Raw genomic sequence first — 17,193 nt, 5'->3', positions numbered from 1 at the left:
TAAGCTACAGAATAATTAATTCTATTTTCCTGATGCATGCTAGCATTAGTCTTTGATACTAGCAATGATTCTAACTATCCAAGAGTCTCATTTCTTTAATGGACATAAACTTTGCCTTATTAGTCATTTTTAAATGCTGGATGAGGGTGAAGAAGGAATGCCTTGGAGTTCTGAGGCAAAGTTCTGAGAGAAGTTTTGTTTCTTTACTTCATGGGGGCTTAATGCATGCTTTTCTTCTGTGACAAAGAGTTATGAGAATTTATCCCCAGTGCATTCAAATGCATTACATCAAAGTTGTTAGTTTCTTATATCTTTATTTGTTCACATTTGTCTTCATATAACTCCAACTCCCACATATTGTAAAACAGTCTTTGCTTATGTAGTTTGGCAGGGAGTACAATATAATAAAAAGATCTGAGATTTCACTAAGTTTTCTCTGCAGTCTTGTATGTAATATAAAAATAATATCACACATAAGAATCATACTTGATATATTTCAGAGAATTTCCACACTCACAAAGTGATCTTCAAAATAACCACATGAAGAAGCAGAGTAAATATTAAGAGGTCTATTTCATATGCAAAATCACTGAGACTCAAACATTAATTTGTTGGTTCAAATTAGCAAAGTGAGTGAACAGCTAAACTAGCGTGGCACTCAGTTTTCTTTATTTCTAGTTAATTGCTATTTACTGTTTCCTAAATATAATGAATATATTTTAAATTATGCTCAAATATAATAAGATCATCATTGATTTATATGTTCTCTATATGAAAATGTAATAATGGTTTTATGAGATTTTCATAATTTGATGTCATAATTATATATATATATATATATATATATTTTTTTTTTTGAGAAAGAGGGTCTTGCTCTGTCACCCAGGCTGGAGTGCAGTGGAGCCACCACAAATAACTGTAGCCTCGACCTCCGGGAACCAAGTGATCCTCACATCTCACTCAGCCTCCTGAGTAGTTGGGACTACAGGCGTGCACCACCACACCTGACTAATTTATTTTATTTTTTGTAGACACAGCATCTTGTGATATTGCCTGGGCTGGTCTTGAACTACCGGGCTCAAACAATCTGCCTGCCTCAGCCTCCCAAAGTACTGGGATTACAGGCGAGAGCCATCACACCCAGCCCAATTGTATTTATTTTTTCTCATGGTGGGTAAAATTTACCTTTTTTAAGGTTGCTAATATGTTATAAACATATTGTGCTAAATCTTATAAAATTAATTTCAATATCAACCTAGAGAACATAGCAATTTTAAAGGTGGAAAGACATGACAGGACTAAAAAGTTCACTCACTCTAGTAATTTAAATTAAGTGCATTTGTCATTAATTTATTATGCTTTTGAGAGAAATACTAAATTCTTAGAAGGCAGATAGCTCACTATTTTCTGTTCAATACTGACTTTATAGATAAAACAAATATGTTCAAATACATTTTATTGCAAAAGGTAAATAAACTATATATCCTATACTGTAATTTTTGGAGTGTCTATTAAATAAAAATATTTAAATGAAGGACAAATTTAAATTATTTAACACATTGTACTCTTTATTAGTTTCACATTGGCCTGACCCTAGTTAATTTAGCAAAAATATTTCCATTGCCAAATTTATTTTGACAACCATAATAGTTTTTATTTCATTCATTTACATAATATACATTTATTAGCCATTAATTCTTTAGTAGACACTGATATATACTAGGTATACAGCAGTGAAAAGTAGACTAATTTCTTTTAAAGTTTATAGGCCACCATAAATACAATAATGAAAAGTGTTACATACTACAATAGATAAATGCAAGAGTTTTATGGAACCAAACAAACAAAATCCAAAATCTTCCCCAGGTGCAGTGGCTCATGCTTGTAATCCCACCAGTTTGGGAGGTTGAGGCAGGTGGATCACTTGAGGCCAGGAGTTGAAGTCCAGCCTGGGCAACATGGCAAAATGCCATCTTTACAAAATACCAAAAAATTAGCTGGATATGGTGGTGCCCACCTGTAATCCCAGCTACTCAGGAGGCAGAGACAAAAGAATCGCTTGAACCCAGGAGATGGAGGTTGCGGTGAGCTGAGACACACACTGCATTCCAGCCTGGGCTGGAAAATATTTTTTGGAAGGATAGAACAATCAGAGGTAAAGGAAAAATAATTCTCCAGGCAGAGGTAATGTCTTGTGCAAAGAAATACCAATGCATTATGGCACGGTAGATTGAGAGAAGTGAAAATCGTTAAATTGGAGATGGGATGACAATGGAGTGTGTGGAAGATGAAACTGGAGAGACGGAATCAAGTTTTGACTAGCTCTGCATGTGATAAGGAGTCTGTTATATTCCTTTCTCTAAACTATAGGCAGATTTAGCTTCATTTGAGTGGTGGTCTGAAAAGGAAACAGTGGGTGATGGGTTGAGAGATAAAGAACGAAAAAATGAAGAGTTTCTTTAGGATAATATCCAATTAAAAGTAATATTGGTTGATACACCTATTGCTCTTTAAAATACTCTAGGATTCCCAGGAAACAGTGTCTATTGTTGATGGCTCATTCTAATATTTTTCTATAGTAGATACATAATGTATAGTGGCTCTGAGTATAAACATGTACACATGTACATGTAGCTGTATTTTTAATAAACTTTATTTTATAGTAGTTTAGTATTTTCAGAAGTGCTGCAATAAAAACATCTCTCCTAAAAGTGTCATCCTATATCCTTCACTTGGTTTCCCCTATTGCTAACACATCGTTATGCTGCATTTGCCACAACTAAGAAACCCACAGGTACGTTAGTATTAACTGAATTCCACACTTTATTTAGATTTTACTAGTTGGAATTTTGTATATTTAATCTCTAATGTTCTTTTTCTGTTTTAGAGTTCCATCCAGATGCAGTATTTTTTCATGCACTTCAGTGGCTTTGCTTTGAATATAAAATTTCAGTATTCAAGTACTTTATGTATAATGTCAGCTAAAATGAAGTTATAATCCTGACACTGTTATATTTTATATGACATCCATGAATTTAAACACATTTTATTATTATTATTTTATTATTAGCAAATTGGATAGAGTATTATTCTTAAGGCATTATAGTAGGATGTACAATCAAAGATTGAAGTGGCATGCAAAAGCATATATTGCAGTGTATATGCAGTAAAGAAGTCTCACTTAAAATAAAGAAGTAATTTAAAGTAACTTCTTTACTTCTTAAAGTAAAGAAGTGTCACTTAAAATGACACTCTATCAATAGCCCTCCCTTTTGGTGAGTAATATTAAGCTTAAAATTGGCTTAAAATGCAAATAATATGGTTAGAAATTCTAGAAAGTTGAATTCTTATGTGTAACATCTTCAAAAGTTCTGCTGCTTTAATTTTCTTAGTAATATGGAAGAAATATACTTAATTTCATATTTCAATGTGAAATGAGCTTAATTTCACATTTCATTTCACAAATCAATTTTCTTTTCAAAGATGTGGCCCATTTATTATTTGTTCTAAAATACATTGTTACCTTGATACCTGCCAAATTATAGGCCTTATGTAACAATGTTGGTGAGGAAAATCTTAACAAGTGACTCAAAAAAAACGAGGAAACCTGAAGTGTGCTTTATAATTTTGATGTCTAGAAAGTCCTCTTTCAAGCCTTTAACCATCACAGGCCCTTAAAACATCTGTCTTATCTTCCAAGGGACCTAGAAATGCTAGGTTAGAATCCAGGCTGACTTGCAATCCCTATATCTCATTTCCCACCATGCACGTTCCCGCATTCCCCCTCCAAAAATATTTAGCAGCTTGTCATGCATTCTCAATGTTCATTTCCTTATTCAGCACATTCCGTAACAACATGGCATGAGTTTGTAAAGACAAATTATTCTGTCAATAAAACAAGTGTGAGCCTCATTTTACATAGATTTTTGCTGCTTTGTTACTTTGTATGTATTGACTTAATAAAGAAAAGTACACAGAAGAAGTCAAGATAGAGATTACAATGAACTGGACTCAAAGCTCCAACCTGGCATTGTTCAATACCAATGTCGTGGGCTCCTTTTAGATTCATATTTATAGTTTTGAAAATAGATGACTTAAATATATCATCTCCAAGATTTCTTCTAGTTCTGAAGTCAATGATGCTCTGATAATTTTTCCCTTTGATAATTCCTCAGGTAATTAATGAACTGCATTGATTTCCCCAGAGCAACTTCAAATGCAGCTACTTCCTTTATTGGAGGCTTTCTCTCTGAAAATGCAACTACTGGAGATTTCAGTTGTCTTTAATAAAAGAGAAATATGTAAGTCAGAAGAGAGTAAAGATTTTGGAGACTGTAATTTTCATTAGCCATATATCCAGCCTATATTTTTGGCCTTTTGAAAAGCTGCATTAATGCAGCAATTTTTTAAGAAGGAGGAATGAACAGTACCCCTTTCCTCCATCACAGGCTCTGTTTTTTCCCTTCATTAACAGGCCTGAAGCCTTAGTCCAATCTTGAACTATGCAGCTGTAAAACAGGCAGTGATTTTGTTTGTATTTAATCATCCAGAGTTCCAGCACAAGCTATAGGTTATGAATATATACATATTTCCTTTCCACGTATATTGCTTAGAAGTGTTTCTTGAATTGAATAGTGCCTTCCCTACCCAAATTCACATGTTGAAATCTGAGTCCTGAAACTCTCTAAATGTGACCTTATTTCGAAACAGGGTTGTTGTAGAAGTAATTAGTTAAGATGTGGTCATGCTGGAGTATGGTGATTCCCTAAACCAATATGCCTGGTATCCTCCTAAAAAGGAACTTTGGACAAAGAAACAGGAAGAATGCCATGTGAAAATAAGAATTATGTTGTCACAAGCCCAGAAAGAACCAGAACCTAAGAGAGAGAACCAGAAAAGATCTTTTCCTCATGCCTTTAGAGGAGCATTGCTCTGGCAATACCTTGATTTTGACTTGACTTGTAGCCTCCAGAACTGTGAAATAATAAATTTCTGTTTTTCTAAGCTACCCAGTTAGTAATATCTTCTTATTGCAGCTCTAGAAAAATAATACAAGCATCATCACAGGTCTATAGTATGGGAGTTTGGGGTTGAATTTCTGTTAAGATCCATTCCAGGAAATGTATTAGTGCCATCCCTGGCTTATAGATTTGTTTTGCCTATGCTGCTGTTTGGGTTAGCACACATGTCAGTGTATTTTTCTATGACGTATAATACTTCTGGTTTCAAGTACTTGGCTTTATCATTTACTAGCTGTGTAATTAACCTCACTGATCTTCAGTTCCCTGAGAATGATAATACTTGATCTAGAGAACCATAGGCTTATTTATGAGGATTAGGAGAGATAACAGAAGTGAAAAACAATATGGAGGCATGTAGAAGAGCATTAGAGTGCAGAGATTAAGATCAAGGGCCCTGGAACCAGGCTGCAGGAGTTCAAGTTCTACTTTTTCCTTTATTAGTTGTGTGACTGAACTATAGACTCAGCTCTACTATTTTAAAATAAGAGCTATAATAATTCCTGTGTATGAAGGCTGTTGTGAAGATGAAATAAGTCAATATATAAAGAGATTTTAGAAGAGCGGCACATAGAACATACTCATTAAATGGTATCTAACAAAACTACCTTGCAAAGTATTTTGAACCATGTAAATGTTTGATCATTATAATTTATCGTTAAGAAATAGCTTATTGACTTTACACACCAATATTAAGTATGCATGATTACTGATTTTACACATCAGTTACTCTGACTTTCTAGCTCACTGTTCAACATACATTTCAGTATCATGTATTTTCATAACCAAGAAGAGCTAAGCAAGGATGATGACAAAAAAAGGGTTGTTATCAAGTAGATCAGGGTTTCCCCATGAGTCAAAAGAACTCCACAAGTAGAGGCTATTTCTGGTATTCATTAATCTTGTCATTTCCTTGTGTGAGAATATTTTAGAGCCAAACATTTTTGGATCATGTTATTCATCTAATATGATAACAAAAAGCAAAGCATTCAAGTAGATTTTAGAGAATTAGTTTTAAAAAAAAAACTTTTAAAAATTTTTACTGAAAACCTTGTTTACATATATTTGAATGGAGATACCTTATCTATACATCACCCTCCTGGGTTACAGTAAATTAAAAAATAGTCATTCTGCTTTCTCACATTGCCATATACTTTAAGTTGAGTTTCTGGGTCAAATAAAATACTTCTATTGATAAACAGCATTTGCTTCATGTGTGTCTGGCCTCACAGAAGGAAAAGAAAGATTTTAGCATCTGGCCTTACAGAGAAGAAAGAAGCATTTTAGTAAAACACCTTCTATTAGTGTGTGTGTGGTTTTTTTTATTTTTATTTTTATTTTTTTTTAGGAAATAGAAATAGCTGAGACTTAAAAACAAATTAGAGTACCATGTTTATTCCATTTCATACAACTTACCCAGGAAGTATATAACTGGAGGACAGACTGTCTCAGTGCTGTGGATAAGTTATAGTCTTCAGAACTATGATGTGTTTGGTGTCCGGCCCACATAATATTAACTTCTGCAAAACACATAATTTGCAATGAGCCATGAGAATAAGAACAAAGCAACTTCCATTTTCAGTTATGCATGCTGCTCTGTTGAGTGAGGAATAAAAATCTGGAACATCTCTGTAAAAGCTGGCCAATATAATTATAATTAAAATATGCTGCCTGAAATAATTTTTGGAACCAGAGACTGTATGCACTGTAAATAAATAAAATTGAAAGCATAGCCAATAAATACGTATAGTTTATATGTTATAATTAAATGCCTCCAACAAGCTGACATTAATTCCAAAATTTACACTTTGCTAACATATTATAATATGACAGATTATAAAAGCTAGCTGGTAATGTTGTGACAATACACTCAATGGATAGTGATGATTTTTCAGCATGTGATAACATGTTTCTAACTAAAGAAAAATGATCTGATGGGAGAAATTGGTATGGAAATTTTGGAATAAAATATTAATGAAATTGTTTCCTCATGGCTTTCTGAGAAGTCTCAAAATCTGTTGGAATAAGAAGCAAAGCACAGCATAGTAGAATTTTGCACTAAGGTCTCAGATATTCTTTTATTTACAAAAATACATTAGCTAACAGTTACCTATGGTTTTCCCATACCTTACCAAAATACTAAATCATTTCTAAATTTTCCCACATAGTTTTATTTGTGTTCATAAAAAAGAAAATGATTGTTGTTTATTTTCATCAAGCACTGTACAGATTGCTTTCATACTGTCTTGGAATTCATACAGACTCCAAAGAAGTGTGGCCTTTTAAAAAAATTTTTACAACCAATATGACACTGTGTTGATCCCCTAAGTAGCTGACACAGAATAGTACAAGTCATTTTTTTATTCTGCCCATATTTCTAAATTGTAATGCCATTTTTCATTTCCTAACAAAATCAGAGATCAAAATGTCACATTATACTCTATTCAGTTTTAAAAAATATGTTATTAGCTAAAGTAACTTATGTTTAGTCTTTTGCTACAAATCCACGAAATGGAATTAGCTATGTGACCTGATCATCATATTCTTGCCAGTATAGATTAGAAATTAAATCTTTGAGGCTTGGATGTATAGGAACTAACCAGTGGACCTAGAACTGGAAATACCAAGTTAATTGTCTTTGCATTTGCCGTATACTGACAGTTAAAATGCATAGTACATAGCAGAATAATTTTAGAATTTTTTATGAAAATTATAATCATATATATATATATATATTCAATCTGGGTAAATTTTGTCCATTTCTTTCAAAATGAAAGTTCTCTGAACAGTCTGTGTAGAGAATTACCAAACAAAATTGTTAAACAAAAAGTCTTGGTAAACAAATGATAGCTCATAGATATAAGAAGGACTTAATTCTGTATAATAAGGAATATTATAAACAGAATTATAGTTAATCTTATTATGAACAGATAACAAATGCCATTTTTATTAAAGTCATATATTTTTCAGTGGAACATGTGTTGTCATCAATCATCAGCAGACACGTAACTTAGATCCCAATTGGTTGGGATCATTTGTAGGATTATTTTAATCATTTGTAGGAATGACATTGTATTTCTCTGCCAGCAATTAAGGAAATTGTTCTTACACAAAAGAGAACTACTTCACCATAATTACTTCTAAAAATATCCAGTCATAATCTTTGAAATAACATAGAACTAAATTATCTGGTTTATTGATAAGCCTAATGGCTGTACCTAAGAAATATACAAAGACCCTTGTGGCACTTTACATCTTCAGATGTGAAGTGGAAGTTGATTAAGAGGTAATAAATTTGATGAATCCCCTAAAGTTTGAAAACCGCTTACAGATAGAGATCTTGAAGTAATCTAAACACCATTTTCTCTTTAGAACATACTCACTGCTGAACATTTTATAACTTGTGACTTATAAACCTTCATTAAAAATCAATACATTGTCTAGTTTTTGACCTGTCAGGATTTGTTTTTAAAAAATTCATTCTAATGCAGCCACAAAATGAGTTAACAAGAGGATGAGCTAATCAGACGAGGTTCCATTAGAGAATTATAATATATATTGGGAGCCACTTCCTGGTACCCTCTACAGAAGCTAAACGGTGAAACAAAGAATCCACAAAGGTGGAGGTTAAAGATCTATCTCTTTAGTTGTTTCAAAAGCATTTACTTCCTATCACAAACTGTGTGTAACACAAGCCTCATTCAATGAGGTACAGCTGTACAAACAGGGCACAGTAACAGGATCCTACTGCCTCACCTCATTTTCAGAATTGGTAAAAAAACAAGGAATACTAAATTTGTTTCATAGTCTATATTCAGCTTATTGGAGGTAAATTATTGTTACAAAAGTAGTTACAAAAATGCATTTTGTGGAAAGTTATTCCAGTAGTTCTTTTGTGAACAAAATGAGAAAAACTTAACAGTGCATTTATATGATTATCTTTCCTAATACTTGAATTGATGAATTATCTGTTTTAAGAAGTGAAAACAAATATTGAGGAGAAAAAGATATTATTGAGAATAAGCTTCTCTCTGTGAAAGACTTCATATAATTATACATTCTGTTCAATAATATTTTTCTTTTTCTGTAAGCAAATTATAGATAATATTAATACATGTATGTTATTATAATTTTTCAATGATATAATTAGAAATGATTATGCTGCTTTCTAGTGCCAAATGTGATTCTGTATATTTTATTAATATATTGGCCAACACTTCCATTCATTTGGTCAACATTTTATGTAGTGTGTGTGTGTGGTCTGTGTTGTATTTTTGAATTTCTTTTTCAATATTTTTATGAAGATGTAACTTACATACAACAAAATCCATCTTCTTTAAATGTTCGGTTCTATGAGTTTTTAACAAATGCAGTTGTTTAATGATTACTGCAATCTAGATACAGAACAATTTTACTACCCCATGGAGTTCCCCCATCGCCTTTTTGTGGTTATGGTAGTCAGACTTCAAGATGGTTTCCTGTTTCAGATAATTCAAGTTCTGGACTTTGAACTGATAATGGAGTGGAATGAAACTTTTGGGAACAGGAAAGAAGTGAGCCTCTTTTGAATGTGGGAGAAATATAAATCACTGAGGTCCAAAGGGCTAACTAGGCAACGCAGCCTCTAGAATGGCCCCCAGTGATTCCTGTCCAACGGTGTTCATGCCTTTTATAATCTCCTATCTTTGAGTGTGAGCTAGATTTAGTGACTTTCTTCTAGTAAACAGAAATGTAGCAAAGATGATGGCATGTCACTTCTGATACCAGGTTTAAAGAAGATAGTAGCTTGTGTCTTGGCTGTCCTCTCTTATACTCAAACACTCTCTAAGAAAAAGCTGGCTACCTTGTTATGAGCGCCCTTTGAAGAAATACATATGTCAGGGAAGTGGGCAAACCAGCCAGCAAGGAACTGAGCTCCTCAGTCCAATCCCCATGAAGAACTGAATTGTGCCAACAACCATGTAACAGAGTTTGGATGCCGATCTTTCTCCATGTGAGCAGTCTAATGACACTGCAGTCTGCAAAGACCTGAACCGACTAGCAGCAACCTCCTGAAAGAACTTGAGCCAGAGACATTCACCTAAACTATGCCCCAATTTCTAACCCACAGAAACTAGGAGATAATAAGCATTTCTTGTTTTAAGCTCCTAACTTGTTACAAGCAATAGATAATTAATGTAGTGGTCAAAAACCCCTCACTCCCACCCCCACCCCATTCTCAGTCGCCAGCATCCAATGATTTGTTTTCTTTCCTTTTAGCTTTGCCTTTTTAAGTGTATCCTATCAATAACATCATACAGTATTTTTAGCCTTTTGAGTCTGTTGTCTTTTTTCATTTAGCATAATGCATTAAAGATCCCTCCATTTTGCTGTTTTTATGAGTTTTTCCTTTTTATCATTAGTATTCCACTTGAATGACTATATCACAATTTCGTTTTGTTTTTATCTATTCACTAGTTGAAGAGCATTTCAGTTGTTTCCAGTTTTTGACAGATAAAACTTCTATCAAGTAGTTATTATAGAGGTTTTCTGTGGACATGAGTTTTTATTTCACATGGGTAAATACGTAGGCGTGGAATTATTGAGCTGTACGATATGCCTACATTTAGCTTGTTAAGAAACTATCAAATTATTTTCCAAAGTGGCTGTGCCTTTTATTATTAGCATCAGCAGTGTGTGAGAGTCCAAGTTGCTCCACATCTCTGGCAGCACTTGACATCATTAATTTTATTTGTATTTATTTGACAGCCATTATAATAGGTATGCAGTGGTATCACGTTGAAAATTTAATTTACATTGCTGTAATGACAATGGCTCTATGTACCTAATTGCCATCTATGTATCTTCTTTTTGAAGTGTCTATTCAAAATTTGTGCCCATATTTTAAATGAGTTGTTTTCTTAAGTTTTGAGACATCTTTGTATCTTCTGCATACAAGTCCTTTATCAAACATGTGATTTGCATTTATTTTCTTCCAGACCGTAGCCTTTTTTAAATAGTGTCATATAAAGAACAAAAGTTTTAATTTTCATAAAATCCAATTTATATACTTGACAGTTTTGTTTAGCTTTCCAGTGTATATAACAAAAAACAAAGGAAATTTTTGAGAAATTTTTCAGAAAAATGAGAAATATCTAAATATTCAGAATCGAACCTTCACAGGAACTGTGAAAAATAAATTCCTGTTTATTACAAATTTCCCAGCCTCAGGTATTCTGTTATAGCAGAACAAAATGGACTAAGGCATAGCTCTTCTGTTCTATAGTCATTGTACAGTATGCTAAATGTTGCATAAAGTGCTCGTAATATGCTTTTAGTGGTGTCAAACATCACTACCATTTTGCAAAATACAATAGCGAGCTGCATGAGTCTAGAAATTACTTAATCCTAACCTTTAATTTTATAAATAATGAAAATAAAATTGAAAGGAAGAATGGAAAAAATGAGTTTTATTAAAGGAGAACTTTTTTTTTCATTTTTCTCTTTCTCAGCAGTGACTTATTTGATATACTCTCTCCTCTTTTGGATTTCGTTTTAATCCTTCAGAAATGGAGGTGACTGGGCCCAAGTGTTCTCTGGGACAATCATGGCACATCTTTGGTAATTTCCAATATGTAAAAGGCATTAAAGAGCTCAACACATGATATTAAATGATAGTGTTAAATTTCTTGAATTGTAGCAACTGTCTTTAACAAGATATCTAAATATAAATATTGAATTTTTAAGTTTATATTGAAAACAATCATCCCTTCGAACTTGAAGATGCCCATAAAAATGAATCCTTTAAAAGTCTGTTTTGTCTTTTCTTAATAGCAAAGCATAATTGATAAATAAATATAATAAATTGAGCCAAGTAAATGAAATAAAATTAGTAACAGACTCAAGCTACCAAAGTCTAACTCAAAAATATAATAGCCCACGAATAATAATAAATATACACTACTTTCTTTCACTATTCTCTATTCATTGAATGAACTAGAAATGCCATCAATTTTATCATCATAACTTCATTCACTTCCTAAAGCAGCAAATAAAGTTGGTGATGATAAAATAAATGGCATTGCTAATTCATTCAGTACATAGAAACTTTCGTCTTGTAATTTTTCTAATCTATCCTTGCTCATTTAATATCAGAATGCAAATTGCTAAGTATATCTAAAACTACCAAATTAATTAGAATAAAATTGGTAAGTTGGCTGAGCCTCCATATTTTTGTTCAACACATTTTGTATATAGCCATATGTTCAGCATCATACAAACCAGTCTTATGAAGGAGCAACCAAATTTTTTACTTTATTTTTTAATTTATTTTTTATTTTTTTCAGACGAAGTCTCACACTGTCGCCCAGGCTGGGGTGCAGTGGTGCGATTTCCACTCACTGCAAGCTCCACCTCCAGGGTTCACACCATTCTCCTGCCTCAGCTTCCTGAGCAGCTGAGATTACAGGCGCCCTCCACCACGCCCGGCTAATTTTTTTGTGTGTTTGTATTTTTAGTAGAGACGCAGTTTCACTGTGTTAGCCAGGATGGTCTCGATCTCCTGACCTTGTGATCCACCCACCTCGGCCTCCCAGAGTGTTGGGATTACAGGTGTGAGCCACCGGGCCCAGATGTTTGGCTACATGTAGACATTAAATAATCTCTCTAGAAGAATAAGTTCCATGAGTCTTTAGGAGTCACTTTAGGATGGCACTAAAACTGTGACAAACACTATACCGTCCCTTTATTGTATCCCGTAATCACACTTTAACACGTTTTTTTCTTTTTAATTTGTATTCAGATGGAAACTTTTAAGTTCTGGTATGCAGAATTTTTAAAAAGATGTCTCCATTTGTGTGACAATATTCTCTCAAAATTTAATCAAAATAAGACGATAGATTTTTAGTATGAAGTAAAAAGTACCCTAAGAATTTATCGTCTCTTCAACCTAAACTTTTGTTTCCATACAATCCAAAAGCAAGAAATAATGTAGTGCTTATTGTCATTTTAATAAAATGCTCAAAAATCTAAATAATATTGATAACAATATTATTGGTAATAATAAATATCAGTGATTATAAACACATAAAAGTAAGAATGCTTATCATGTAGTAGGCCATATTTAGAACACTTTACAGGCATTAACTCATACATTTCCCAGAACTGAACTAGAAGGTAGATATTTTTATAGTTCCCACTTCATAGATGAGGAAATAGAGATACAATAATATTTAATAACTTACATAATGATTATTCCTGTTACATATTAATAATTTTTTATTTGTTGCAGAGACTATATTTTCTAGCCCCTTATCACCTTGATGGGTTTATGGAACTGTTTCATAATGATGCAGTGTGAGGGACAATCACATGTTGTACTTTGAGCCAAGGTAAAGAACTGGTGTGCCTTCTTCACCATCTCTCTGTTTCTCTCTAACAGCAATCAACATGATGAATATTTAGCAGAGAACACTAAAGCCCTAGGGTATGCAAAGACACCAGATGGAAGGACTCTGGGTCCCTCAATGACAGCATGGAGCAGAGTATCCCCTGACCCATACTGAACAAGGCTGTGAATGAAAAATAAATATTCATTGTGCTAATTCACTGGGATTTGCTATTGCTCAGTGAACTAACTGTAATACATTCTCACTATTATTTTTTATTAATACATATGAATGTGGTGCAATAACCACAAATATCAGTGATTTATCAGTCTATCTTCTTCACTCAGTTTCTTACAGACTGTGTTCTATAGGGAAAGCACTTCCTAGGAAACTAGTAAGCTGGTGCCTATGTTTTTAAAAGTAACCAACTAGCATAGCTCAAAGTAACATATTTTCTTATCATCAACCTTTCAAAATTACTGCTACAAAGAGATGTCTATAGAAAATTGAGAACACGACCAGCCACGATAGCTACGCCCATCATCCCAGCACTTTGGGAGGCTGAGGTGAGCAGATCACGAGATCAAGAGATCAAGACCATCCTGGCCAACATGGTGAAACCCCATCTCTACTAAAAATACAAAAATTAGCTGGGTGTGGTGGCGTGTGCCTGCAGTCCCAGCTACTTGGGAGGCTGAGGCAGGATAACCGGTTGGACCCAGGAAGCGGAGGTCGCAGTAAGCCAAGATCGTATCACTGCACTCCAGCCTGGTGACAGAGTGAGATTCCGTCTCAAAAGAAGAAAAAAAAAAAAAGAAAATCCAGAACATATCCTGTAGCTTTTCCCTCCCTCCCTTCCTTCTGCTACTTTGAATCATTCTTCTCTTAATTCTCTGCCTCTTGCCTTTGGCAGTTGTGTTTAACGAAACATGTCAAAGAAAGAAAAACAGTGCTTATATCTTATCAGTAGTGGCTGCAAGTCCCATTTCCATTGTCCTCTTACAGTGCCCACTTATTTTCAACAGTTTCTGGTCTTATACCCTTGTCCTTTGAGCGTCACCGTGCTTTGAAAAGCCCAAGTCTGGCTATTTGTTTTTCCTAAAATGTAGGTTAATTTTATTTTTGTGGCCCAAAGACCCACCATTATATCAGTTATGTATGATTTTATCTTTCCCTTTACTACCTACAAATATTAAGAATTGGGTAATACAGTGTGAAACATGCCAGATCAAGGAGCAAGAACAAGAAATTTTGAACTTTACCAGGAGCTCAGGCTAGGAACTGGGATGAGACCCTCCCCCGCCGACCCCGTCTCTTGCTTCCAATCTCTCCCCACACTTTATCTAACCCCTTCCAAACTAGAGCCTTGTCCAAAACCACAAAACACCAAACCAGCTGTATTTTGAAAATAAATGTGTATTTCCCTTAGTCTGCCTTAGGCAAGTGAAAGAGAAAGTGAGAGAGGGTTTCTGATCTCACTGCAAAAACAGACAAAGAGAGATGCCTGTGGGCTTCCCAAGTTTAAGGACTAACAGCAGTCCCCTCTTAAAATATTATTGAATATGGTACTTATGTCCAGTAAGTACCAGTATTTCCATTTCATGATGAGTTATATGTCTTTATACAGGCAGATCTGAGAACACAAGCTCACAAACATGCATTTCGTTGAGAAAAGGTGCTTCAAATTCCTAAAAGCCAGTTTACCACCAAGATTCCTGAATACCACTCAGTCATAGGAGATTATTGCTCATATATATGTTTTGGAAACCAGAAAAGGGAAGAATGAAAGTGAATCCGTGAAGAGAAAGGAGAAATGAGGTACATTTTCTCAAGAAATTAATGAGACAGAGAAAAGCCACAATGTAATTTGTATATACACAAATACATTTTGTGTGTATTGTGCATCTCTGTGTGTATTTATGTGTATTTGCTAAGGTAGAAAAAACAGGTATAATAAACACTCATAGCTTCATCTTATTTTCCATATTTAAGTGTTACAGATATGTAGTACGGTGCTCATGGTTTCACCTATGGGCAGATGAGAAAGAAACTGTGTTGGTTATGTGTGAGAGCCGAGAGAGCTCCACTTTATAGTCACCATTCAAAGCAGAGTGAGCTTTATTACATGTTGCCAGCCTCTGCAATACTTGCAACCCAGGAGATGAAGTGGTTGCCTACTAACCAAGAAAAAAATGTGTAAAATTTAACTTTATTGGCCAATCTATTACAAAGTTATATTTAAGGTTAATAGAAAGTAATGTTATGGATAAGACAGTCTGATTTCAAGTTATACTCCTTTTTCTCTTAGCTCCATCATTCCCATTTGTATCCATCGCCAGTCATTTGTGTGCTGATAATGGCCAATACCAAATAATTACCTAGATCTCTCGATTTGAACTTAGACTTCCTTAGCCCTAGGCCATGTGCCTGGTAATTTGTTAGGGGATCCTAAATAATATTTTTGATGGCGTGCATAAAGAGCTTTTCCTCCCTAAATAGAATATGTGTTATTTAAAACAAAACATTCTAAAGTAGTATGAACACTGGAATTTCCAGAAATGTAACAGGCCAGTGAAGAAATGTTTTTGAATAAGGGAGATTACTATATTTCTCAAACATAAGGAAAACCAGTCGTGTACATAGGAAAACAGTCCTTCTCTGCAAAAGTGGTCATGATTAGATAAAAACACTTTGAAATAAAATTTATCAGTACTACATTATAAAATAATTATGAATTTGACAGTTTTTATGTTGCCCGAAAATCATTTATCTACTTAATGAAACCAAATTCTGGTGCACTTTGTTCCTGGTTGTCAGCACTAACATTAACACCATGACTTTGGTTTTGGTGCAGTTAAGGATTTTATCATGCTTAAATACATTCAAAAGGAGTTCACATGCTTTACATAGATTGAAAGCAAGAAATCTTCCAAAGCATTTAATGACATGTATTTGGCAGCCATAATAACCTGAGTAGCACAATTAGGAGGCAGAAATCACGGGAGAACTGTCTTGATGTCAATAGAGTTAGCTAGGATTGGCAGGCACTCTTAAAACACCCCTCCCGTGCAGCACACTTGCCTGCGGTGAGACACAATGAACTTCTGCCATATTATATTTGGAAAAATGCTTTATATAATTTGTCTCCACAAGCTACAGAATCCATTTTGAAAGGATACCAACATAAGGAAAGCGAAACAACCAGGAATTGTTAGCAAAAGACAAGAAAGTAGAAAAAAAAAGAGCACTGAAATTACTAGGTAGAAAGTAACTGCAATCTCTCTTCATTCCTCCCTAATGAGCCTCCTCCCCTGTCAACAAAATCTTACCAGGATCTCTTCGCTACTAATAAGGACTCCCTATTTGTCTTAATATTTGTCTTGGTATTCTGAAACTAACTTTAGAACTTCATAGCAAATGAGTGTGGCTTTCAGAATAGAAACTTTCAGTGTTATTGAATTTGCAAGGAATAAGGCTGTGTCCAAAGAAAGTGCCAGATTGGGCCGGGCGTGGTGGCTTACGCCTGTAATCCCAGCACTTTGGGAGGCCGAGGTGGGCAGATCACGAGGTCAGGAGATCCAGACCATCCTGGCTAACACGGTGAAACCTGGTCTCTACTAAAAGATACAAAAAATTAGCTGGGCATGGTGGCAGGTGCCTGTAGTCCCAGCTACTTGGGAGGCTGAGGCAGGAGAATGGTGTGAACCTGGGAGACAGAGCTTGCAGTGAGCTGAGATCATGCCACTGCACTCCAGCCTGGGCAACAGAGCAGGACTCCATCTCCAAAAAACAAAACAACAACAACAAAA

At 34.5% G+C, this 17,193-nt stretch overlaps 1 protein-coding gene across 1 annotated transcript in view; it reads right to left on the bottom strand.

Annotated features, from left to right (window-relative positions):
* The window catches only part of AGMO (alkylglycerol monooxygenase), a 355,828-nt gene that overhangs the window by 225,141 nt on the left and 113,494 nt on the right, over positions 1-17,193 (bottom strand). Inside the window, exon 4 of the mRNA XM_011983954.1 lies at positions 6,435-6,538. Within this exon, the coding sequence (XP_011839344.1) occupies positions 6,435-6,538 (104 nt within the window). The remainder of the gene's footprint in view (positions 1-6,434; positions 6,539-17,193) is intronic.

Source organism: Mandrillus leucophaeus, unplaced genomic scaffold, assembly GCF_000951045.1.
Source record: "Mandrillus leucophaeus isolate KB7577 unplaced genomic scaffold, Mleu.le_1.0 Scaffold258, whole genome shotgun sequence".
Taxonomy (NCBI): Eukaryota; Metazoa; Chordata; class Mammalia; order Primates; family Cercopithecidae; genus Mandrillus; species Mandrillus leucophaeus.
This window is presented reverse-complemented; position numbering and strand designations above follow the sequence as displayed.